This window comes from Peromyscus maniculatus, chromosome 1, assembly GCF_049852395.1.
Source record: "Peromyscus maniculatus bairdii isolate BWxNUB_F1_BW_parent chromosome 1, HU_Pman_BW_mat_3.1, whole genome shotgun sequence".
NCBI lineage: Eukaryota > Metazoa > Chordata > Mammalia > Rodentia > Cricetidae > Peromyscus > Peromyscus maniculatus.
The window spans coordinates 160,578,030-160,604,527 of NC_134852.1; the positions used below are offsets into that span (position 1 = coordinate 160,578,030).

General features: G+C 40.4%; 2 protein-coding genes across 8 annotated transcripts in view; both read left to right on the plus strand.

Annotated features, from left to right (window-relative positions):
- LOC102918381 (solute carrier family 22 member 19-like) overlaps positions 1–4,715 on the plus strand; it is a 38,415-nt gene extending 33,700 nt beyond the window's left edge. For 4 of the 5 annotated variants that reach the window (XM_076558876.1, XM_076558868.1, XM_076558878.1 and 1 more), the window contains 2 exons: positions 3,161–3,364; positions 4,521–4,715. In XM_076558876.1, coding sequence (XP_076414991.1) covers positions 3,161–3,316 — 156 coding nt within the window. In that variant the 3' untranslated portion in view covers positions 3,317–3,364; positions 4,521–4,715. Of the gene's footprint in view, positions 1–518; positions 692–3,160; positions 3,365–4,520 lie in introns of those variants that run through there. The other variant, XR_013047044.1, reaches the window with a different exon arrangement.
- The window catches only part of LOC102915364 (solute carrier family 22 member 19-like), a 334,849-nt gene that overhangs the window by 33,641 nt on the left and 274,710 nt on the right, over positions 1–26,498 (plus strand). The gene's annotated exons all lie outside the window — the stretch shown is intronic.

Consider the following 26,498-nt stretch of genomic DNA (forward strand, 5'->3'; position numbering starts at 1 on the left):
GGTGGTTGTGGTGGTAATCTAATTATACTGAAATGTGATTTTGATTGTATGTTAATAAATAAAGTTGCCCGGGGGTCAGAGCTATTAGAGCCATAGCAAGAGTGTGGCGGTGGTGGCACACGCCTTTAATCCCAGAAAGCCAGCCTTTAATCCCAGGGAGTGGTGGTAGAAAGCAAAAAGATATATAAGGCGTGAGGACCAGAAACTAGAAGCATTTGGCTGGTTAAGCTTTCAGGCTTTGGAGCAACACAGTTCAGCTGAGAGCTATTGGGATGAGGACACAGAAGCTTCCAGTCTGAGGAAACAGGACCAGCTGAGGAACTGGTGAGGTGAGATAGCTGTGGCTTGTTCTGTCTCTTTAAATAGACTAACAGACAGGAAATAGAGCCCTGATTCGGGAAGCTGGGACACCGCAGGCGGAAGGGTGAGATTTCAGCTCTGAGCTCTGACCTCTTGGCTTTCTCTTTTGCATTGTTTCTGTGTTTCTTATTTGATAAGACGGTTGGTTACATCTATAGGTGGTAGTCTGGCTTTCTGCATTATTGATTGACCAGAACCTGAAGGAATAAGGGTCCCAGATGGAGAGGTGTCAAGAGGGGAGGACAATGGGTGAGAGTATAATGAGGACAGAAAGCTGGAATCAAGATGTCTGCATTAGCTGATGACTCATGACAGCAAGTTGAATGAAAAGGTACAGCCTCCAAAATATTGTTTGCAGGGGGAAAATGGGACAGAGTCATCCGATAGCTAACACATGATGGGATAAAGTGAACAAGAACCTGTAGCTAGAGTTTTCCTGCCTTGCCCACAGTCAGGACAAATCTTTGTCACCCGCCAGTCCCACTGCCGCTCAGACACAACCAAGTAAACACAGAGACTTATATTGCTTACAAACTGTATGGCTGTGGCAAGATTCTTGCTAACTGTTCTTATAGCTTAAATTAATCCATTTCCATAAATCTATACTTAGCCATGTGGCTCGTGGCTTACCGGCATCTTCACATGCTGCCTGTCCTGGCGGCAGCTGGCAGTGACTCCTTCTGCCTTCCTGTTCTTTCCTTTCTCATCTCTGTTAGTCCCACCTATACTTCCTGCCTAGCCACTGACCAATCAGTGTTTTATTTATTGACCAATCAGAGCAACACATTTGCCATACAGAACATCCCACAGCAAGAACCTAATAAAGCAATGTTGTGAAAAGAGATCACAAGATATGTCACAGACCAATTACAAAGAAGCCTTGGGACTATAAGACCCAGCTCCAGAGACTCTACCAAGTCTGCCCCTAGACCAGGACACAGAATTAGCATTCCCTTTGTTCTTACATCAAGGCAGTTAAAAAAGGCTTGGAGAGGCCTGGCTCCCAACAGTGGATATTTATTTTCTTCTACCAATATTGATTTTGAGGGTTTGCTGGGTTTCCATGTTGGACATGGTTGTTTCTTTCCAAAATGTACTTTATTCATCTGTGCTTTTGATTAAGTGTATGCATGCATGTATTCACTTGAAGAAAGCTGCCTCTCGTCTTCCTCCCTGCAAGTCATTAACTAAGAAATTTCTGCATTGCTCACCTGGTTGTCAGGAATCACTTGAATTTGTATTTGTCTTGAAATGCCCTCATTTCTCCATTGGTTTTGAAAGATAAATTTACTGGCTATGGCGTTTTGTGCTCACATTTGTTCATATTCAAAGCCTGGAATATTTCATCTGATGCTCTTCTGACTTGTATGGTTGCTGGCTAAAAGTCTGGGATAATTCTGCACTGCGGCTTTTGTGTGTGAGTGGAGGCCTTTCTCTTGCAGATTTCCAGCTTCCTTCTTTACTTGTATTTTGACATCCTGACTATAATATATCATGGAGTATTTCTTCTCTTATTTTGTCTGTTTGGAGTTCTATACACATCTTGAATTTGGATGTCTGCCTTCTGTACATTGGGGAGTTTTCTGCTATAATTCACTTAAAGGTCTGTCTTTCCATTTCATTTTTCTTTTTCTTCTTCTATACCATGAATTCTTGGGCTTGGCCTCTTGGACATGTCCCAGATACTATTGGGATATGCTGTTCTAGTGCTTCTTCAAGGAGGAATGTCTACATGGCATTCAGCTATGAGGACGGATGAAACATGATGATATTGAATGAGTTGATAAAGTTGTCATGGTTGTTTACCTAAGGACTAAGGGTGGGGCTAGATACTAAGCACCAAAGTGACCAGCTGGAACCAAATCTTGGCCTTTTAGATTCTATGAACCTGCTGGAGGCAAGATACCAAATTTAAGGTGTGAAACCTGTCTGCTCTCAGAGGGATGTGCTTGGCACCACAGGCCAAAGTAAACTATAGGACTACAGAAATATAGACTCCTGGTCCTGTAGTGACCTCTAACACTGGAAACTTCAGAACTCTGCACCAATAATGACCTCAGAGATGACTAAAACCAAAGCTCCAGTTTCTCAAGGGATGCTGGGAACACTGGAGACAAAGCTCTGCAGTGAACTCTGAGAAGACTGGGCTAGAGACCAGCTTGCAGGTTCCTCTGTGACCCTGCAATAATGGGAAGCCTGAGTGCCCTGTGCTCTCTGGTCCTGTTGTAGTTGGAGGTCTTATCACCTGGTGATCTATTATTTATCAGAAACTTAAGGTTGTTTACCCAGAGCTCAGTCTTCCTGAGAAACTGGAAACCTGGACACCTGCTCCTCTCTGGTCCTAAAGAAACACCTAATCTCTTCTCCTTTAGTGATTTTTTTCTGCTTCCTTCCTGTTGACATTCCTAGTTTCACACCCTATACCCATCTCTCTCTCTCTCTCTCTCTCTCTCTCTCTCTCTCTCTCTCTCTCTCTCTCTCTCTCTCACACACACACACACACACACACACACACACACACACACACACACACACACTTTCATAAAAGCTAAAATGTAAGAAATGTAAGATCTGCATGTAAGTGAAGACATGGGGTATTTATCTTTCTGAACACATTATAAATGACTTTATACTTTGACCTTGACAAAATTACTATCAAATAAAACAGAAATTCCCAAAGCAAGTAACAAAAATCTTAAGTTAAATTATTCTGCACATTGAGTCATGGTTAATGTAATCACAAATACATTAAGTTCCAGTTTACTAGATTTTTTTTCTCAATTCTGTTTTATTTTCCAAGGGCGATGGCATTAGGAGTCACTGGCACTGCTGGTCATGTGGGGGCAGCTGTGGCTCCCATTTTAATGACCCTCACGATGTACTCTGCCTCTTTACCCTGGATCATCTATGGAGTCATCTCCATCCTTGCTGGCTTTGTTCCTCTTCTCCTTCCTGAGACCAAGAATAAGCCTCTGCCTGACTCCATCCAAGATGTGGAAAATGAGTGAGTAACACCTCTACCTCCCACTTAAGGGGACTTGTATGTCAATGGTCTATGATGTGGAAAGCAAAATAGCATTCAGACCATCTCTCTTCCAAGGAATCAGGCATTTGGGCTTTTTCCCACGTGATCCTTGAGTTTGGTAGAGGAGTCTATCCTGTATTGCTTCATAAGGTAGATATAAGTGGGGTTGGATTTCTCTAGAAACAAAGACCAGCACTACTAGGATGTACTAGGAGATATATTGATAAATAGGCAAATTGATGTGTTCTGCCCACTATACCTTTATGTACAACACATAAAGCATATGTATTAATGTGGTGCATGTGTAATGTATATATGTATGCAAAAGCCAGAGAAGGGCATTAGATGTTCAACTCATTCTATTCCCATTCTGAGGATTCCATCAATGAACCAGGAGCTGGGATGGAGACCAAAGAGTACCACAATACAGCAATTAGAAGCACTTGTGTCCATGCCCAGCTTTTTACATAAGTTCCTAGAATTTGAACTCAGGACCTGCTTCTTTTGCAGAAAACACTCAATGCACTGAGCTTTCCCATTAAACCATGAAACAGATATTCTTGCCTATATTTCACAAGTATGCACAAATACAAATGACATTTCATCCTTAAGAATCAGAATCATCTGTCAGCCCGGTGAGTGCTGGCAAGCTGTTTGAAACTGACAGTTTCTGGAGGCTTAGGGGTCTGCCATGATGACTCAGTAACTTAGAGGAAATAGAACCCGACAGAGGTGACAGTGAGTTTTTGCTGTGAGTTTCAGATCACCTTGGTTTCATTAAGTATGAAAAGTTCACAACAGAAAGAATGACAAGGTCAACAATGAGATTAAACCAAAAGAATGAGCAAGATTTTTAAATGTGGGTGTATTTCCTGTGCGATTTTTCCTTCAAACCTCCTTGGAGAATGCTATGACCACCAAGGTAGTAAGTATCAAAGCTGACTCTTAGAGGTTACTAGGGAGGAGTTGGTTTTTATTTCCCTAGATACTTAAATCCTTTGCTATGAATCTTAGACTTTACAAAAGATGATGGGTGAAGGATGAGATTGTTCTTATGAATTCAGGATATAACTTTATTCTCTGTGTCCTTTCAGATTCGTTTAAACGTTGATTGTACTTTTTGTGTGTGTTCTAGGTGGAAAGGTTCAAGGCTTACAAATGAGGAAGGTGCCATCTTCAAAGTGACACCATTTTAAGGAACTCTGAGAACTGGCCTCTGGTCAAATAGCAGGATAATGAAAAAGTCACTCAGAATGTGCTGTCCCAGGAACATTCATAGCTATTAGCAAATTTTTCAATAAATGCTGATGCAAATATGGATTGTATTTTATACCATTTTACTAAATTATTATACATGAAACACCTATAATTATTCACAGTAAGAAATGTGGAAATGACACACAAGTGCCTGCCCTCATCCCACAGGTTGGGGCAGCAGATGCCACTACAATGAACAAATGTGTGATGGAGACGTGGGAAAGACAGAGTATGTGGTAGAGATGGGAGAGAAAGAGAAGTACAGCAGTTCATGTGCTGTGGATAGAGGTGGAGATTCAAAGGCTGTGAGGAACAGACAGATATGAGGAGCCTTTGCTGCCTCTTGAAGCCATGTTGTTGTCCTGGGGTCCTGCTGTTTGCTGGGACCACATGGATTGAGTGACCTGTGCTGCCACCTGGGACCATGGGGATGTCTGGGTCAGGGCTGTCAACAAAGGCCATGTCCGGGTCCATGGCCCTCTCACAGCTGGGGTCTGTGTAGATGTCCATAGCCCATGTTGCCACTGAGAACCACTCAGATGTCTGTGGTCTTGACTGTTGCTTGATGCCATTCATTTGGGAGCCCTACAGTCACCAGGGGCCAAATTGATCTGAATGTCCTGTACTGCCTCCTGTGGTCATTCTGATATTCTGGTACAGGCTACTGCTGAGGGACATGCCTGGGTCCAAGGACTTACTGTAGCCTGAGACTGTGTTGATGTCCATGGCCTGAGTTACCACCAAAGGTCACACAGTACTCCATGGTCTGTGCTGCCACCTGAAGCCATGGTTACATCCAGGAAAAGCTGCTACTGAGCACCATGTTTGGATCTGTGGCCCTACATTGCTGGGGTCTATGTTGATAACTGAGGCCTGGGTTGCCATCAGGGATCATTTGGATGACTGTTGTCTGGTCTCCCATGAGGATGTCTGGGCCTGGGGTGCAACTGAGGGCCAAGGGTCCATGGTCCTTCTTTAGCCAGAGTCTGTGTTAATGTCCATGGCATGTGATACCACCAAAAGCTGAGTAGACATGAACTACTCCATGGTTTCTGCTGCCACCTGAAGCCATGTTGATGTCCCAGTACCATGCTTATCTGACTCCGCCCTTCACTGGATACGCGACATCTGGTTTGACCCCTATGCAACTGCAGTGAAGGATAGAAAATTAGTAAAGATGTAATTGAACAAGAGGGGCTTGATCCTGCCATAGTAAGATGCAGAACTTGGCAGCTTTGACCACATGGTTTAGGCTTTAGAGTTAAGGATAAAAGAAACAGGTTATAGAATTTGCCCCTCAGATTAAGGAAAACTGGTGAGGCCAGGCATGTGTCAAGGGTGTCTCTGAAAGGAGGACTAGAGAGGCCATTGCATGAAACTGTGGAGTTGAAGCCTGGCTTGCCTTGGAGAACTCAAGATGTTAGAGATGCAAAGTTGTGGGATATTTGCTGAGGAGAGCTGCTAATGGGGAGTGGAGCCAGCACAAGAGAAAGAAGTATGTTGCAGTCAACAAGGATGAAAGGAGTTGGAGAACTGAAGAACATTTTGAAATCAGACATGGAGATACAGAGTGTAGTGGTTACCCAACTGGTTTTCTGTCTTGCTTTGTTCAAGTATTTCCTAACAATACTGTCTTCCCTGCAGTTTGGAATGGTAATGTATATCCTTTTTCCATTTTAAGTTAAAAGTATGTGATCATTTTTTTTCCATCACAGGCAATTTATTTTGTTCTATTCATTCACAGTTAATACAGAAAATACTTGGAAACATTTCCATATAATGTTTGACACAGAAATAATCAAATAGAAGTATACAATGTTGACAGGAGACAGTACATTTATAATTTATAAGCCCAAATGTATTTATAAATTAGAAATGGAAAGATCTACAAATGAAATTATGAAGCTTCACCAAAGTCATTTAATCTGTCAGTTTCTCATTCATTTTTATGTCTTAATAATATTCTATTGTATGAATAAACCACATTTTATTTCTCTCCAGTATTTGATAGCTATTTGAATTGTTTTAACTTTTTTACTATTAGCAACGCACTGCTGTAAACCTTCATGTACATGTTTCATAGGTGCACATTTTCAGTAGTTTGAGGATATATTCCTAAGGGTAGAATTGTTGAGTAACAGAGTAACAATGTTTTGCATTTTGACCAACCACCAAACTGTTTTGCCAAAGTGGCACACCATTTTACAATCTCACCAAATCCTTCTTTTTAAGGCTCTGATTTTTGTACAAAAGCATTCAATCATTCTGTCAGACCAAACCAAGAAAAGTAAGCTATAGATCAGAGCTGTTCTATTCCATTTACTATGCAAAGCCATTCTTGGTGTTTGCAACTCTCAGCCCTTTTGAGTATTCTTGCAGTGTTCACTTTTTCCTCCATCACTTTTTTCTTCTTTTTTTGTGGTTTATTTCTATCTATTACAAATGTATAAAAAATCCTCCATCAACGCTGCTAATAGCAGCAGAACCTTGAGAAATATACCTTTGGTTTGCCTCAGAAAAGGAACACATATTGCACTGTAAAGTTATAAAATTGGCACAAAACATTGTGATAATGTTACTATACCAGTTTTAAGAGTTCAGTGACTAATGGGGAGCCAATGAGATACATGCAGAACTGTGAAAGCGATCTCACTTAGCCAGCTGTACACGTAGACTCTAAATCTACATTCAGATCATTTCTGAACTAAGACTATCATCTCAGTTTATCTGTTGAGGTCAACCAGGAAACCCTAGAATATACCTTGATTTTTGCAAAAAACAAAATAGGGGGAGAGGTTTTTCAGTATTTCAGTCCATGAGTAACAGTATCCTAACAGGCAAAGTGTTCTCTCACTGTCAACATAGAATGAACTGCTGCTGGAGGTCAACTTGGGCTTTAATTTGCATTAGCACTTACATGCATAGTAGTCCAAGTTGTTAACCTCATGACTTTAAAAAGTAACTCTAAAAAAGTAAAAGGGCCCTTCGTGGAAGACTAAAGCAAGACATCCAGCCACAGTTGTAAAAAGTCTCATCATAACAATATACCCTTTTATAAATTACGCCTCAATTTAAAAAAAAAAAGTAGCCCCAAATAAGAAGCAGCTCTGAAAAAGAAAATATAACTTAAGATATTTGAAAAAAACAAGGTGAATACTGGTTCAAAAATAATTAAGATACATTTTCCTAAGGCTACCTAGAATTAGGCTTTAAAGAATTCTACCATTTCAAATTTACCACTAGTTACTAGATACCTATTTACAAACAAGATGTTCACTTTTTTTGTTCCTTTATCAAGAGAAAAATCTACCTTCAGACTATGAGGGTGGTGATGGGGAGGGACTAGAAAACAAGATTCAAACAATCCCATGCAAATATCACATTTTTCAAATGGAAGAACTCTAAACTGCACTACAAGTTCCAATCACTAAGACACTTTCCATTGAAATGATTTAAGTACAACTACATGGCACCAAGGTTTAGGCCTAATATAGACTTGACAACCAAGTCCTTGTTTTCTGGAAGAAAGGCCTCAAAAGTCCCACTCAATTCCACATAACAATACTTCAAAGATCAATTAGGTTTTCTTTTCCTTAATATTTTTGTTTTTGACTTCTAATCTTAAAGACTAGATTAAAACTTAGCTCATTTCCCAGAAGGCATTGCTTCCCTTTGCTCTATGAAAGAGTCCACCAAGACCTCTTCCTCAAAACCATCTAGCCCCCAGCCTCCAGCCTGTGCTTGTGATGCATCTTTCTCAATATCCTGAAAAGGTAATGTAGGTAAAATATGCTCATAAACATTAAAACTAGTTGTTAGAAAGACGTAACTAGCTTTATAATTTAAGTTTTAAAACATAAATACTTGCAGCTTGATCTGCACTGACAATGATTGTCGGAGCCTAGAATTCAACATTTACAAATTCTCATTCACACACACAAAACACACTATTATCACACAACTTGTGTCTTGAGAGAATCTTCTGCTTTTTAAATCTTTGGCCTCCCAGTCAATTCCAAGTTCAACCAACGTTAACTAAAACTTCACTCAGAATTTCACCAAGCTTTTCACCCACACATTAATGCTTGTCGTATCTTTCATCAACTGTCAAAATCTGAAGCCTGCTCAGAGATCGCCAGGTAAAAGAAAATAAATGAAATACACAGAGGTTATTTCAAAACAGAACATGACCATCATCAAAAAAAAAAATGTCATGATTCCTGATTGGGATCATCCTTTGTTTACTACCAGTAAGAAAAATCCCACATTAGACTATTTCACACTCCGGCATTGGCCAAAGGACACGAGAGCTGGTTCTGGAGCATGCAGTTTCTCACACAGGTGTCCCCAGAGGAACACCAGGGACAAAGTCACGTGAGGTCTCTCCTGTACAGAGGCTGTCTCACAGGGGCAGCGAGGACACCCACTAGTTTGTAGAGATCCCTGAGAAAGTATAATTCTTAAAATCTGGACTGTACATAATTCACATCAGCCCTGTTCAGGTACTCACTGGAAGAAAGATGCAGCTGTTTGCCAGAACTCAGCACTCCACTCTAGATCAGCCATGTGGCCATGATAGTTTTCGTGATCATTTTTTAAATTTTCATTTTACATGGGAGTACAGTTAAGAGATTATATGAATCTCAGAAGAGACTCTGAACTTTAGACTTCTGAAAAAGTTTGAGACTGTTATAGACTATGGGAATTGTGGTAGTTTGAATGGAATTGGCCACCATAATCTCTTAGACTGTGGCACTATTAGGAGGTATGACTTCGTTGGAGTGGGGATGGCCCTATGGAAGAAGTGTGCCACTGTGTGGCAGGATTTGAAGTTTCCTTATGTGTCTCAGTCAACTTCTGGTTGCCTACAAGATAAAGGACTCTCAGCTATGCCTCCAGGACCATGACTGCCTGTATGCCACTACTTTCCCCGTCATAATACTAATGGACTGATCCTCTGAAACTGAAATTGAGACACCAGAATTAAATGTTTTCTTTGTAAGAGATACCATGGATATGTTGTCTCTTCACAGCAATAGAAACCATAACTAATACAACCCCCAACTTAGAAAGCTTATCAATTACCTTGCAAAAGTACTAACACCAAGGACCAATTCTTCTACAGATGAAAATATGAGATCCTTATCCAAACTGTAACAAAACAATAGATTAGGTTTAAAAACATGGATCTTCCACAGTTTATAGAAGGACAAATTGGCGTATTAAGAATAATGAACATCATTTTTGAAACATCTTGAAAAAAATTCAAATTTATCTAAAATTGATAATTCTATATTAGTCTGTTTTCTTTTGTATTGAAAAATAATGTAAAAGAATTACCCTATAATAGGGCAACAATTCTCCCACTAGACACCAGAAACTAACCAATAAAAAGCCCAGAGGCCAAAGTGGGTTCTTTTGGAATTTTGAGGCAGTGAGGTTCCATAGACCCCCAAACACTACAGGCTGATGCCATTGCTCTTGCCAGTAAAATCCTGTTTCTGATGACACCACATGCTTGAGTCATAGAACGTTGAAATATGAAGCAAGTTGATTGGCCTGGAAGTTTTATCCCTACTGGCTAGCTTTCAAAGGATGGGAAGGAGCTTTTCAAGCTATCAGAAGAGAAAAGTAATCAACAATTTTACCTAGCTGTAAACCATGCAAGGTAAAAGTATAGCTGACCTAGACAGACATGCCAGCTGGTACAATGATGCCAGAAACATCAGAGGAGTAACTAAGTACTTTCTGATTTGATTGAAGGTTCATAAAGATGCAGAATCTGGTACCTGAAAGACAATAACTCAGTCAGTCAGTGGCACTCAGATGTGTGATCTGGTGTAGTTGATGCACAAAAGGTGCCCAAGGGCCACAAGGAGGATAATTCTTGAGCCTGGCAAGATCCACCACCCACTCAGATCCTTTGTTCCATGTTGGGAATGGGCCTGCTCCCCTTCCTTCTGGGGGTAGATGGTTTGGAGACGGAGCTGTGGAAAGGCAAGGATCAAGACAGAAATGAGATCCACAGGCATCTTTGCTGCTTGTTGGACATCCTGATCTGCCCTCCGATTTCTCTGACTTCAGGTGTGTTGGCTGTTTAATGTCTGGTCCAGTAGATGACTGATGTCTCCTTGGGAAGCCAGGCCATTTCAAGGAGAGATAGAACCTCCTCTGTTTTTAACAGTTTTTACTTCAACAATTAATGAGCCTCTTTCCTTATAAATCATGATGTGGACATGAAGTGTAGCAAGACATATATGCTGTCTGTGTGTTTACTCACTTGTCCTTTCCTCAGTGTAGAGCTTGAGTGAGAGCAATCAGTGCTTTTGGGCTGAGTGCCCTGTGGAAAGGCTGCTGCCCATTTGGTGATCCATTAGATAGTTATTGCTGACCCTGCTCTCCTGAATCTATTGATGACCAGACTGATTCCATGGGTAAAATGATCAATCTCTACCTCACACTAGGAAGTGTTCCAGAGATCTAGGCAACTGGCCTGAGAAATGTCCAGCAAGTCCTCACACCATGGAAAGGGACATCAGAGTTGTCATCAGGCATCAATATCATAGGATTGAGATTCTGTACAGCAGTGAAATTAGGATGGGGTGCTCAAGTAAGAGACTCTAATATCGAGTGATTTGTACACTCCAGCCATTGTCCCCTCATAAGAGAGTTCCCACAGTATGGGAACCCATTAGAGTGAGATTCTAGTCTAAGGTGAACATTTCAGCTCCCTTTACTAGTACGGTGGTGGAAGCTATGACATGCAAACAGGATGATCAACTGGAGGCCACTGGATCCAGACACTTAGGTATGTTATGGGTCTCTGTCAAAGTCCCAGAGTCTGAATTAAAACACCCTAAGCAATGACCAAGTTCTATGGATGAAAAGATACATTGATTTAGTGACATTTGGTGGGGCCAAAGTTGGGACTGGGGATAGAGTGTACTTTGCTTCTTGAAAAGCTTGTTCCTAAGTTTCAGTCCATTTCAAAGGCAAGTCTCATGTAGAGGCAGAATGAAGAGGATGAGCTATTTCAACAAGCCCATGAGTAGAGAGTCTGCAATATCCTGAAACTTCCCCCTGGCCTGAGTTACTACCAATTATATACACATGTCCTCTGTCTGTCTGCTGCCTGAGGCTATAATGATGTTGGCTGTGCTTCCCCTAGGGGGCCATGCTGATGTGAGTTGCCTGTGCAGTCCCCTGAGCCCATCTTGACATCTGTGGTCATGCTGCCATGAGGGCCATGGTCTTGGTCATGATCCTGCTGCAGTGGGGGGCTGCCCTGAACCCTGTGGCTGGTATTGCCACTGAGGGACATGTAGATGTCTATGGTATGAGCTGCCACCTAAACACACGTTGATATCTGTGTCCTGTTTTACCACCGTGGTCATGCAGATGTCTGTGAAATTCCTTCCACCTGAATCCATGTTGATGCCCTGGGCTGTGCTGCTGCTGGGGCCATTTGGTTCTGATTGATTGCATTGCAACCAGAGGACATGTTGATGTCCTTGTCCTGTATGGCTAACAGAGGCTCTGATGGTGTCCATGGCATGTGTAGCAGCTTAGGGCTGTGTTGATGTCTATGGTTTGTACTACCACCAGAGACCATGCTGAGGTTCATGGCACCTACTGCTGCTGGATATCATGTCCATGTCCATGGTGTATGCTGTCTTCAGAAACTATGTGTTAAGTCCATGATCTCCTGCTGACTCTATAGGACAAGAAAGCTACTTTTGCCAGGATATTGATGACTACAAACTCACAGTGAGAACAAGGAACATAGAAGGTTTCTGTGACAACTCGTATCCACATCCCACCCTACCCACAAAAAAGAGGTAACAGTTTAGATAGAAAGTCACCAAATAGAACTCTTAAAATTGTGATAAGGATGCTAAAGTACAGCTTTCCACAATTGATGGCTTCTGGTGGAGGTACAGGTTGGGAAGGACTCAGTTTTTGGTAACGGGCTGACAGCCAGGTGTTTGAACATGCACAGTGAGAATATGTGTAATACAAATTGGCCTTGATTTTGTTTGCTTGCTTGCTTGCTTTTTTCTTTTTACTCTTTTTTTTTGGTGGGGGGTGGCTATCACAAGGGTGATGGGGTGGACCTGGGAGGACTGGGAAGTGTGTGTGCTCAGGGGATTCATGATGTGAAATTCCCAAATAATCATTGCAGAATATTTGTTTATACTTTGTGAAGATGTGTCACTGTGATTGGATTAATAAGGAGCTGAATGTCCAATAGCTAGGCAGAAGAGAACAGGTGAGGCCTCTAGGCAGACAGAGGATCTCGGGATGAATGCAGCTGCACAGGAAATTTCAGTGAAACACTAAAGAAGTCAGACATATGGTACAGAGGAGAGGAAATTGAGTCGTAGTAAAACAGAGATTAATAGAAGCAGCTTAATTTGAGTTATGAGAGATAGTTGGGAATGAGCCTAGGCTAAGGCTAGCTTTTATAATTAATAATAAGTCTCTGTGTTGTTATTTGTGAGCTGGAAACCCAAAGAAAAATCTGAGTATAATCAATAAAATATTAGAAAAAAATGATAGTAAACCTCCAGCTAAAGGGCAAAAGGAGATATTGATCAGATGTCAAGTCTGTCTACCTGTGAGAATTCAAGGCCGTAGGCACCAAGGGACAAGCTATTTTCTTTAACACACAAGGTCCTATGCCACCTGAGAATATCTTTCTGGTAATAGCTGCTTTGACCTGTGTCTGCAGGGAGAGCACCTGGCACACATACTGGTCTTATGTTCTTCATCTTCCTTTGCTTCAACTTGTACATTATTTAGATCCAGCTCATGTTACTTTTACTAATGACTCTGTGCTTATGACTGGACCTTGGGACATCTGAAGAAAGAGTTGCATTTAATTTTTCCTTGGGATTTGAATCACTTCCTATTTGCATAGGACATCATAATAATTGTGTTCCTATTAAAGGACAAATAGGGTCTTGTGTTCTATAAGATGTGAGAACTACTAATCACATGGGTCTCATTTCAAGCTATTATCTATATTTTTCTGATCAATATGATAATGTAACCAATAATACTGAACTTAGTCTATGTGCCTGTTCCTGATGGCGGAGTATTACACATAATATTTTCATTGTTTCAATATTATTAATAATGTTTGTAATTTGTTTTCTTATACAATACTCATACATCAAATGATAATTAAATTAATCTGCAAAATCTCAAATCAAAACCATTCTTGATAGTATGCATTTAAAAAACAAGTAAGTGGGAGATGTCAGAAGACATCTAAGAATGGAGTCATGTGAGGAGATTTCTGAGTGCTTGTAAGACAACTCCAAGAAACTAACAAGTGTCTTGTGACATAAATTTCTTCAAACACAGAATTGTTCTTGGATTATGATTTCATATCCAAGTGGATATAAGTGAGTTTACTTTGGATTATTCATTACAACTGGCTATTTTAGTGAATTGGGAGAAGGGGGAAAAGGGGAGGCTATCGTCAGAATGTATTATATGTGAGAAGAATAATTTTTTTCCTTTTATTTTATTTTACAATACCATTCAGTTCTACATAACAGCCACAGATTCCCTTGTTCTCCCCCTTTCTGCCCCGTCCCCTTCCCCACAGCCCACCCCCCATTCCCACCTCCTCCAGGGCAAAGCCTCCCCCGGGGACTGAGATCGACCTGGTAGACTCAGTCCAGGCAGGTCCAGTCCCCTCATCCCAGATTGAGCCAAGAGTCCCTGCATAAGTCCCAGGTTTCAAACAGCCAACTCATGCAATGTGCCCAGGACCTGGTACCACTGTCTAGATGCCTCCCAAACAGATCAAGCCAATCAACTGTCTCACCTCTTCAGAGGGCCTGATCCAGTTGGGGGCCCCTCAGCCTTTGGTTCATAGTTCATGTGTTTCCATTCGTTTGGGTATTTGTTCCTGTGCTTTATCCAACCTTGGTTTCAACAATTCTCGCTCATATAAACCCTCCCTTTTCTCGCTAATTAGACTCCCGGCGCTCCACCTGGGGCCTAGCTGTGGATCTGTGCATCCAGATTCCTCAGTCCTTGGATGGGGTTTCTGGCACAACTATTAGGGTGTTTGGCCATCCCATCACCAGAGTAGGTCAGTCCCGGCTGTCTCTCGAACATTGCCAGCAGTCTTTTGTGGGGGTATCTTTGTGGATTTCTATGGGCCTCTTTAGCACTTTGTTTCTTCCTTTTCTCATGTGGTCTTCATTTACCATGGTCTCCTATTCCTTGTTCTCCCTCTCTGTTCTTGATCCAGCTGGGATCTCCCACTCTCTTTCCCTAGACCCTCGCCCTTCATTGCTCCCACTCATGTCCAGGTTGTTCATGTATATCTTAGCCATTTCTCCGTCATTGGACGATCCTCCTGTCTTTCTTGGGGTCCTGTTTTCCAGGTAGCCTCCCTGGTGATGTGAGTAGCAGTCTAGTCATCCTTGTTCCACATCTACTATCTTCCTATGAGTGAGTACATACCATATTTGTCTTTCTGAGTCTGGGTTACCTAACTCAGGGTGATTTTTTCTAGAACCATCCATTTGCCTGCAAACCTCATGATGTCATTGTTTTTCTCTGCTGAGTAGTATTCCATTGTGTATATGTGCAACAATTTATTTATCCATTCTTCAGTTGAAGGGCATCTGGGTTGTTTCCAGGTTTTGGCTATTACAAACAATGCTGATATGAACATAGCTGAGAAAGTGCTCTTGTGGTATGATTGAGCATTTCTTGGGTATATGCCCAGGAGTGGTATAGCTGGATCTTGGGGGAGATTGATTCCCAATTTTCTAAGAAAGCACCATATTGATTTCTAAAGTGGTTGTACAAGCTTGCATTCCCACCAGCAGTGGAGGAAAGTTCCCCTAGTTCCACATCCTTTCCAGGATAAAGTATCTTCAGTGTTTTTGATCTTAGCCATTCTGACAGCCATAAGGTGGTATCTCAGAGTTGTTTTGATTTGCATTTCCCTGATGATTAGGGATGTTGAGCAATTCCTTAAATGTATTTCAACCATTTGAGTTTCCTCTGTTTAGAATTCTCTGTTTAGTTCTATAGCCCATTTCTTAATTGGACTGTTGCTCGTTTTGATGTCGTCTAATTTCTTGAGTTCCTTATATATTCTGGATATCAGTCCTCTGTCAGATGTGGGGTTGGTGAAGATCTTTTCCCATTCTGTAGGCTGTTGCTTTGCCTTGTTGACCGTATCCTTTGCTCTACAAAAGCTTCTCAGTTTCAAGAGGTCCCATTGATTGATTGTTTCTCTCAGTGTCTGTGCTACTGGTGTTATATTTAAGAAGTGATCTCCTATGCCAATGCATTCAAGACTCCTTCCTACTTTCTCTTCTATCAGGTTCAGAGTAGCTGGATTTATTTTGAGGTCCTTGATCTACTTGGACTTCAGTTTTGTGCACGGTGACAGATATGGATCTATTTGCAGCCTTCTACACATTGATATCCAGTTATGCCAGCACCATTTTTTGAAGATGTTTCTTTTTTCCATTGTACACTTTTGGCTTCTTTGTCAAAAATTATATGTTTATAGGTGTGCGGATTAATGTCAGGGTCTTCAATTTGATTCCATTGGTCCACATGTTGGTCTGGACAAGAGAGCTCCCATGTGGAGAAGAATAAATTTTAAAATATAATTTCCTTTTAAATAAATCAGTATTCCCCTGTAATTATTACAGAAAGGTGACAATAACAAATAACTCAGTGACTAGCCACAAGATAAATACTAAGCTTTGACCCTTTAACAATTGTTGGACACTGAGCTTGTGATGATACTAAAATACAGTAACACAACACTCAAGGAAAAAATTTTGTTGTAAATATATTGTGGGAATAAAGAATGCAGAATCATATTACAAGACTTTATCATATTAGATCATAAGTTCCTTAGACTTTAAAAGGATAATTCAGCCAGTTCCTGTGTTTATAACAAGATTCAACATGAATCTACATTTAATGTCTGGGCCAATAAAGTCAAAACTCTTAAACTAATGGGGGAAAGCCAAAGGAATAATGATGTATTAATGACCACATCTGGTCAAGATAGCATAGCAAAGCTAAGACTACATTTCTGATCATTATGACAAGATATCCCACACTTAATTGACCTACAATACACCAAGACAAGGTGTCTACATTATGTGTTTATTCAATTCATTAGAATCTTTTATGAAAAAAGGAAGGAATGGACTGCTAAGTACACAGTGAACTCGAGTTTACTAAATCTCCCAATAGTTTTTTGTTTTTGTTTCTGTTTTTGTGTTTTTTTATTTTATAATTTTTTATTTAAAAAGAAAATTTCTTTCCTTTTACACACTAACCCCTGTTCATGCTCCCTCTTCTTCTCCTGCTTGATCACACAATCCCCCATCCTACTCCCATCCCCTCCACATAGAGGGGATGGCCTCCCTAAGGTCCCTGTTGTCAATACAAGCTGGCATACCAAGTTGGGGCCAGACCATACCCTTCCCCGCTGCATCAAGGCTGAGTAAGGCATTGAACCATAGGGAATGGGCCCTAAAAAACCAGTTCATGTACTCAGGATAAGTCCTGTTCCCATTGACAGGGAACCCACAAACACATTAAGTCAAGCAACTTTCACCCACATTCAGAGGGCCTAGTTCAGTCCCATGCAGTCTCCCCAGCACTCAGTCCAGAGTACATGAGCTCCCTTTAGCTTCGGTCAGCTATTTCTGTGGTTTTTCCCATTAGCAGCATTATTCGTAATAGCCAGAACCTGGAAACAACCTAGATGCCCTTCTACAGAAGAATGGATAAAGATAATGTGGTACATATACACAATGGAGTATTACATAGAGGAAAAAAACAATGTCATCATGAAATCTGTAGGCAAATGGATGGAACTAGAAAAAATCATCCTGAGTGAGGTAACCCAGACCCAGAAAGACAAACACTTATGTACTTACTCATAAGTGAATATTAGATGCAAGAAAAGGATAATGAGACTACAAACTACAAACCCAGAGCAGCTAGGTAAAGAGGAGGACACTAAGAGAGACATACATGGATCGCCCCAGGAAGGGGAAAGGGATAAGATCTCCTGAATAAACTGGGAGGGGGTAAGAGAGGGGAAGGGATAGGAAGGAATGTGAGGTGGGGAAATGGAGGATAGACAGGGAGGGAGAGCATTGAAAGAGATATCTTGACAGAGTGTTGCATTTTGGGGATGGAGAGAAATCTGCAACTAGGGAAAACCCCAGGAACTCACAGGACTGTCCCCAGATAAGACTCATAGCAATGGCAGAGAGGGTATTTGAACTAGCCTTCCCTGCACTCAGATTAGTGTCTCCTATTTGTCATCATAGAGCCTACATCCAGTGACTGATGGAAGTAAATGCAGAGACTCTCAGCCAAGCATTTGTTCAAGATCCTGGAGTTGAATTAAAGAGAAGAAGGAAGGATATTAAGAGCAAATGGGGTCAGAATCAAGATGGAAAAAAACACAGAAAGAGCTGTTTTTGTGTTTTCAGACAAAGTCACCAGTGTGCAGCCCTGGCTAACCTAGAACTTGTTATATAAACATGGTTGGCCTTGAACTCATAGAGATTTTCCTGCATCTACCTGCCAAGTACTAGGATTGATTGAAGGTATTGCATCACTGTGCCCAGAATCTCCCAAGAATTGTTTTTAATTTAAATAAACTGTTTAGAATTGATACAGGAGTATTGTATGTACAAAAATTCTAACCCCCCTTCTCACAAACAATTCCTCCCATGTCCCCAACTTCCTCTCAAATGCACGATCTCTCCTTTATTTATTGTTGTTGCATACACACACATGTACATATGTGAAACCTATTGATTCCATTTAGTGTTGCTCATTGTCCATTCGTTTAGGGTTGAACACTTGGGATTACAGAACCTACTGGGGCTCATGAACCTGAGCACTACTAACTGATTGAGCAGCAAAGAAAGGAAATAAGTCACGTGCTCCTGATACTAAATATTTATTTTCAATAAGTGGAACCAACACAAGACAAACTGGATGGGTGTGTGGTGGGGGCAGGGTTTGCTTTCTATAATGTGTTTATTTATTTTACATCCCGACTGCAGCCTCCCCTCCCTCCTCTCCTCCCACTCCCTCCCCCTCTGCTCAATCCATCTCTCTTCCATGTTCTCTCAGAAAGGGGCAGGTCTCCCATGGGCATTAGCAAAGCATGGCATAGCAAGCTGAGGGACAGGGTTTGTCGCATTTTCTTTTGTTTGGCTTTGTGTTTTATTGTTCTTCTTCTTGTTGTTTTGGTCCTATCGCATTTTTTTTTGTTTTGTTGTTCAAATGGTTTTTTAAAAGATTTTAATTTTATGTGTACATTTTGTCTGAATTATGACTGTGTACTACTTGTACATCTGGTTCCCATGAAAGAAAGAAAACAGCATCAGGCTCCCCTGGAACAGCTGTTAGACAGATATAAGCCACCACGTAGGTGCAGGGAATCAAATCAGGGCCTCTGGAAGAGCAACCAGTGATTAATAACTTTAGCATTTCTCCAAACCCCATTCAGGAATGTTTTCACTTTTCATTTTTGTAAGGTTGGTTTGTTTTGTTTTTCAGAGAGAAAAATCATGAAGTCATGTGGTTTGGAAGAGGAGCAGGATCTTGGAGGTTTTAAGGGGATGAGGAAAAAGCATAATCAAAATGTATTATGTGAAAAAATTAAAAAGAAAGCAGGCTCATAGAAGATATCAGTATGAGTAACTTCAGAGTAAAAAGGGGATAAAGAATGCCTAAGAGGTGACTCCAAGAGAAAAGAATGTTAGGTCAATGTATACACTGTGTGCTAAAGCTCATGTATACATCAGCAAAAACACAACACTCTTCTGAAAGCAGACAAAGAAACACACTGGGCCCAAATAGGAATGACCAGAGCTCAGGACTATAGAGTTTGCTTATGCCAAATCCCATGTTCCTATCTGGTAACAGTTTCTGGCATTATACTCAAAGAAGGAAATTAGGAATCAGGACATTTTACATCAGACATGCGGGTCACAGAAAAATGGGAAAATCTCATCTATGGGTCTCAGGTGCGATTAGACGGCACTATAGCTTTTTGGTTCTTAGAAAATGGGGGTCATTTTGTAGATTCCAAATACTTTGCCTAATGGTCACAGAGTCATTTGCTCACAAATGGTGAGGACAGTAATGGTTATTAGGATAGTGAGAGATGGCCCAGAGTGATTCAACTCTGCACCTGTATCATTCCACCCTCTCCACACCATTGAAATTCGAATCATTGAATAGCCATTATAGTAACAGCTTCTTTCCAGGAAATTACATTCACATGTGTATATATGTATGGCTATAGGTAGGTAAGTGTATACATTATACACATAGATATTTACATCCTTGTGTGCCAATTTATTATTCACTGAACTATAAGATCTCCAACACTTATCTCTCACTTACTGCATTTCAGGTATTAGAACACAAGTAATCTTCACAATTACTATTTGAATCATCAAACTTCTATGTGAGCTTTGTACTGGAACACTTTAAGGCCCTGTCTTTGTCCAGTCTCTCACAACTGTGAATATGTATACATGGGTATGAATTGATCTAAATCATGTCAGATAGCCAAGGTGGAGAATTGCACCATAATTCTTTTGCATTAACTTTCAGATTCTTTTCATTAACTCTGTTAAACAAATTCAAGATGAAGCAAATTACTCCCAAGGAACAGAAAATGAAAAGTGCTTCACTGTAGTTCCTGAAAAATTATATAATCTACCAATGACTGCATATCATGGAGCAGATGAATGTGGTGATATTTTAATTGTGATGAAATGTGTTTTTACTTGTATGTAGATAAAGTTGGTCTGAAGATCAGAGGTCACATAGCGAGGTCGCTTAGCAAGCCATAAACAGAAGTCATGGGGTGGTAGCACATGCCTTTAATCCAGTCACATGGCAGGCAGAATCTCTGTGTCATCAAGAACACAAGTCAAGTGTAATGACATGAGACTTAAACCCCAGTACCAACCATAGAGACCTAGAGGTCTGTATAGACAGGCAGTGAAGCAGAAGTCAAGTGGCTGGGCTTAGAGCCAATGAGAAGGCAGAACAGGAAGGCAATAAAAACACAGGTTAGATGGGAAGTAGCTCTCTCTGGGGAAGTGATGACGATGAGATGGTTACATATGGCTAGTTGTGGCTCTTTGCTAGTTCTCTGATCTCTTTGGCCATTACCTCTGTATTTGGTTCTGTGTTTCTTATTATGAGACTGTTTAGAAATTTGTCTACAGATGAACTCTGGTTTACTTTCAGGGAGTTATATGTCATTTTCCAGAAGTGATCATGTGGGGTGGTGCTCAAAGTTTGTAATAAGGTAAATGTTTAACAGACTGGATTATGGGAAAAAATATTAGCAGAATTTTTTTGGTTACTAGGAAGAAAACAGGTCCCTCCCTAATACCAACAACACAACAAATCACAATTCTATGACTGGTGTGACGTGAAGATGGGCATATTAAGAAGAGCTCAAGAACAACCCTATTTATTGTGTTTCTCTGAAACAGAACTTTATTTCAATAATTATACTCCCCTGGGTGTAAGCATTTCTGCTTCCCATTGGAGACAGTCATTCAACCTCAATGGCCTTTCAGGATCTCTTGAATCAAGTTGGAAGTATGGGGAGATACCAGATCCTTCAGATGGCTTTCCTTCTGATTTGCAATGTCATGGTGACTCCTCATACTGTTTTGGAGAACTTTACTGCAGCCATCCCCGGTCATCGCTGCTGGGTCCACATCATTGACAATGACACTGTCTCTGACAATGACAGTGGAACCCTGAGCCAAGATGACCTCCTGAGGATCTCCATCCCACTGGACTCCAACCTGAGGCCAGACAAGTGCCGTCGCTTTGTCCAACCACAGTGGCATCTGCTTCATCTGAATGGCACCTTCTCCAATGTGACAGAGGCAGAAACAGAGCCCTGTATGCATGGCTGGGTATACGACCAAAGCACCTTCCTCTTCACCACTGTGACTGAGTTAACTGCCTTCAATAAAATCACCCCCTCAGTGAATTCATTACTACAGTCAGGCAATAGCACAAATATTGTGTGTTATTGGAACTTATTTACTGCCTGATTAAATGCAAGATTCTTATTCAATAATTTTAATGACTCAAACATAAATAAAGATGTTTGTTTCTGATCCTTTTGTTCTAGTAATGAGCTCATGTTAAGAAGTAATACTTAGAAGAAAATTTGACAACAGAACCATTTAGCAAAATAACAATAGTAGCTTCTTCCTCAGGACCTATCTCCCCCTAAGTCATGGGATTGTAAGTGGCTTTACATTATAAGGCATGACTTCTTCCTCTGTAGAAGGTCAAATCCAATTGAAAATGGGTGTTTTCATATAAGTTATATCACTATTGCACCAGTGACCATGCTGTCATATAGGTTGGTATTGTAGTGTAGGGTAAAGTGCTAGGTAAGGCTATTGACAGCTTTTCTCTACCTACAGTCTACATAGCAACTATGAAAGGTATCCAACAAGGAGAAAGTGTCCAGTTTAGTTTGACAGTGTTCTCTATGTCACGCAAAAAAGTGTGTGTGCAGTCTTCAGGAATAGTCTTAACATTTAGTTACTGTAGGTAACCATGAGCAATAGTAACAACCTGTGTAGTTTTGGAGACCTGTGGGACCTCTCTGACCAGTAAGTAGTATAACATTATTCTGTATGCCTGGCACTGGGATTACTGCTTAACATCAAAGGTCTTTTTGGAGCATCATTGTCCAACCAAGTATTGTACTTCCTTTCAAATTCCCTACTTTAAATTATATTTTGAAATGAGCTTACTCAAAAGTAAATTTTCATAACACTTTACAGACATCCTTCAGAGAGATGCTGGAGGAAGGTATTGGAGGGAAGATTGATAAGGATGGAAGGGATGTGATTATATTTTAGTTTAACATTTTTAAGAGCAATAAAAATAATTTGAAAGATGAAGAAACATCCATATATATAAACTCACAGAAATAGTGGTTACTTGCACAAGACCAGCACAAGATTAAGCCAATCAACATTCCAACATAGACTGAGACAGAACTCAGAAGTCCCCACTCCTAGCTGAAGATCTATTAGGAGTTGATGGTTGCTAGGGGAGGGACTATTACCCTACTTTAGGGGGATGGCCAGTACTAGGTTACCTATGTTCCAGTGCACATACAGGCAACATTAAACAAGTAGTAGACTATAGAAAAAAAGAAAAGGGACATGAGTTTTGGAAAGGAATGTGATCAGGAATTTCAGAGGTTGTTGTAGGGGATATAAAGTTTGGATACTATCATAGTGCTTGTATACATGCATGAAATTTCAAAGAATAAATTAAATAATAATCAGAAAATATAAGTAAAAGACATCATTCTTCCGTGTCTAATTAGTTTAAGTGCCCAAGTGTTGTGACAATCAAGCACTATTCAGATTTGATTTAAAATTTAAAACATATACGAAGTTGTACAAAACCACACTTGTGGCTAAATATGAAGGTCCATTGCAGAATGCATCTGCAGCACTTGTGAAGACCAAGATTCAGTACTGATCACTCCAAAAAAATCCCAGTAGTTCACATTTCCTTATAGACCAGAATGTGGGTAATTCCGGGTGATTGCTAGTACACTGCACCCATGCAGTTGCCCTGAATTCCATCCTCTGTATTGACAAAAGTTTGTAAATAAATAAGTAAAACAAAAACAATGATCAGGCACTAGTTGTGCTGTTCTCTGAGAGGAGTCATAGAGGAGTCTGTGCACTGATGAATAGGATCTGGTATAAAAAAAATTAAGGTTCAAAAACATTGCATTCTAGGGTCACTGTAGACTAATTTCTTAATGGTCTTATTAAATAAAGAACATGGAGCCAAATATAGGGATGAATGCTGAAAGATCAGAGAAACAGAACAATCCAAATCGAACCTCACCTTGCCAATTCCTCAGCTTATTTCCTTAGACTGAAAGCCTCTGTGTCCTCATCTGAAAGGATCTCAGCTGAACTGCTGCTAAACGCTAAAAGCTAAAAGTTCCTGGCCGTCATGCCTTATATACCTTTTTGCTTCCTGTCATCACTCCCTGGGATTAAAGTCATGTCTCACCAGGCCTGTCTGTTTCCAGTGTGGCTTTGAACTCACAGAGATCCATTTGAATCTCTGCCTCTGGAATGCTAGGATTAAAGACATGTGCTACCACTGCCTAAACCTATGTTTAATATGATGGCTGCTCTGTCTCTGACATCAGATAAGTTTATTGGGGTGCACAATATATCAACCACAGGCCACATTTAAGAACTTCTTAGCACAGGTTACAGGTTACTACTATAACATATATAATTAAGGAAAGACTACTGGGAATATATACATACACACACATGTAGATGTAACCAACCGTCTTATTAAATAAGAAACACAGAACCAATGTAAAAAGAAAGCCAAGAGGTCAGAGCTCAGAGCTAAAATCTCACCCTTCCTCCTGCAGTGGTCCTAGCTCTCCAAAGAGACCTATTTCCTCTGTGTATGTCTTTAAATAATCTTTCTGTTCTGCCTTCTCATTGGTTGTAAACCCAAAGAAATGACTGCCTCGTCACTGACTGTAAGTACAGCCCTCCAGGTCTTAAAGGCGTATGTCTCCAATGCTGGCTGTATCCCTGAACACACAGAGATCTGTGGGATTAAAGGCGTGCACCACCACCGCCACACTCTTTCTATGGCTCTAATAGCTCTGACCCCTGGGCAACTTTATTTATTAACATACAATTAAAATCACATTTCAATACAAATAGAATACCACCATATACACATTCACACACACACACACACACACACACACACACACACACACACACATATCTGGATAGTAGAAACCATGTAATAATGAAAAGGGAAGCTGGAGAGGGAGATGGGTTCAGAGGAACAGGATGCTCATGTTGAATAATTTTGAACAAACTACAGTGACAGGCTGTCATGCTGAATTCCTTCTCTTCCAGTGGGACCTGGTGTGTGGATCTCATGTACTGGATTCAGTGGCTAATTTCCTATTTGTGATTGGAATTTTGGTAGGAAGTTTCCTAGGTGGCCATTTATCAGACAGGTGAGTGTCTGTGCTTTGCAGTTCTCTTTACATGTGAGTATTTTCATCATCTACAACTCATTCACTCTAGAAAACAGTCATTGCAGATTATGTTCCTCTGGGTTGTACCTTTGACACTAGAGATCATGAAACACAAACAGGCATTTTAGTTAGTGTTTAAAAGTCTGTGTGTTGTGTTGACACAGAACTAACAGCCTATTAAACATGGAAGAAGTCAAAAAAGATTAAGAGACAGAGAAAAACATGGTTTAGAAAAATGAGAAATGGTAACCCCAGCAATTACACAAAATGCTCTCTATTTCTTCTTTTTAACAACTCTATTATTCCGCTGAAGGAGTCATTGTCTTTTCCTCAGGTTTGGGAGGAGGTTAATCTTCACATGTGCTTTACTTCCAATGGCCATCACTGGGACCTGTGCAGCTTTGGCTCCCACCTTCTTCATCTACTGCTTACTTCACTTCCTGAAAGGGGCTTTTGTCCCAATCATATCCATGAACACTGTTTTGCTCAGTATGTCATAGCTTTTGATGGACATTGTTCAAGCTTTTGTTTGATGTTGATGTCCTTCCCACCTTAGTAGAAATCAAGATTCATTTTTCTTTCCTTTCAGTGATAGAATGGACAAGCCTTAATTTCAAAGCCTTGATGACAACTTTGACATTATGTGCTTCCAGTTTTGGAAGCATAGTAATGACAGGCCTGGCATTTGCATTTTGAAACTGGCACCACCTCCAGCTGGTAATGTCCATGCCAATATTTTTCTTCCTTATACCCACAAGGTATGAGCTTTCTTTCCTCCTCTATGCTTTGCACTCCTGAGATGACCATGTCCATTAAATCTGGACATAAGAAATGCACTGGTCATTGTCTCTTTGAGCTCATTTATGTGTCAGTCCTGTTGTGTCTGGAAGACAATGTTTCATTGTATCATTGCTCCTCTGGGTGATATAATTAGGGGAAATTATTCTTGGGTTTTTATTTAGGGAACAGACATATATGATGAATAAATATTCCCTATAGTCTAACAAGAAATTTGGAAATTATCTGGAGAAACATCCTTCACATTCTAGTTCTATGACCTCCATTAAAACCTGTATCCAAGTGAGGGGGACAGATCGATCTGACTCCAGGTCTTCATTCTTGGAGTGCAGATGCACTGCATGGCTGAATCATTTTATGTTTTCCTAGGCTATGAACCTCATAATGTAATATTATACATTTTGTTATAACTGAATATCTGATAGGTATTCATTTTAACACAACTATTCAAGAATAAATTTAGTATAGAAAATAACTTCTTGAGAATTTATGAATAATATTTTTTTGAGTAGGTGGCTGTCAGAGTCAGCTAGGTGGCTGATTGTGAACAACACACCCCAGAAGGGCTTTTAGGAACTTAGAAAAGTTGCATGCAAGAATGGAGTGAAGAATTCTGGAAGTGCGCTGATCATGGAGGTGAGCAAAATGCAAGCTTGTTATGACAGAAAGGAAACACAAGCTTGACATGTGTATGAGTTAGCGCCCAGGAAACAATGTGCCATCATTAAATCATTAAATACAGTTCTTTTATTCAAAGAGGACTTTGTAAAATAAACTACATTGATGATTTCTTTCACTTTTAAACTTTCTATTAGGATATATAAGTTATACATAAAGCATTAAGTCTGAAATTTTATACATGCATATAATGTATTGATTTTTCGTACCCGTTATTACCAAACCTAATGATCC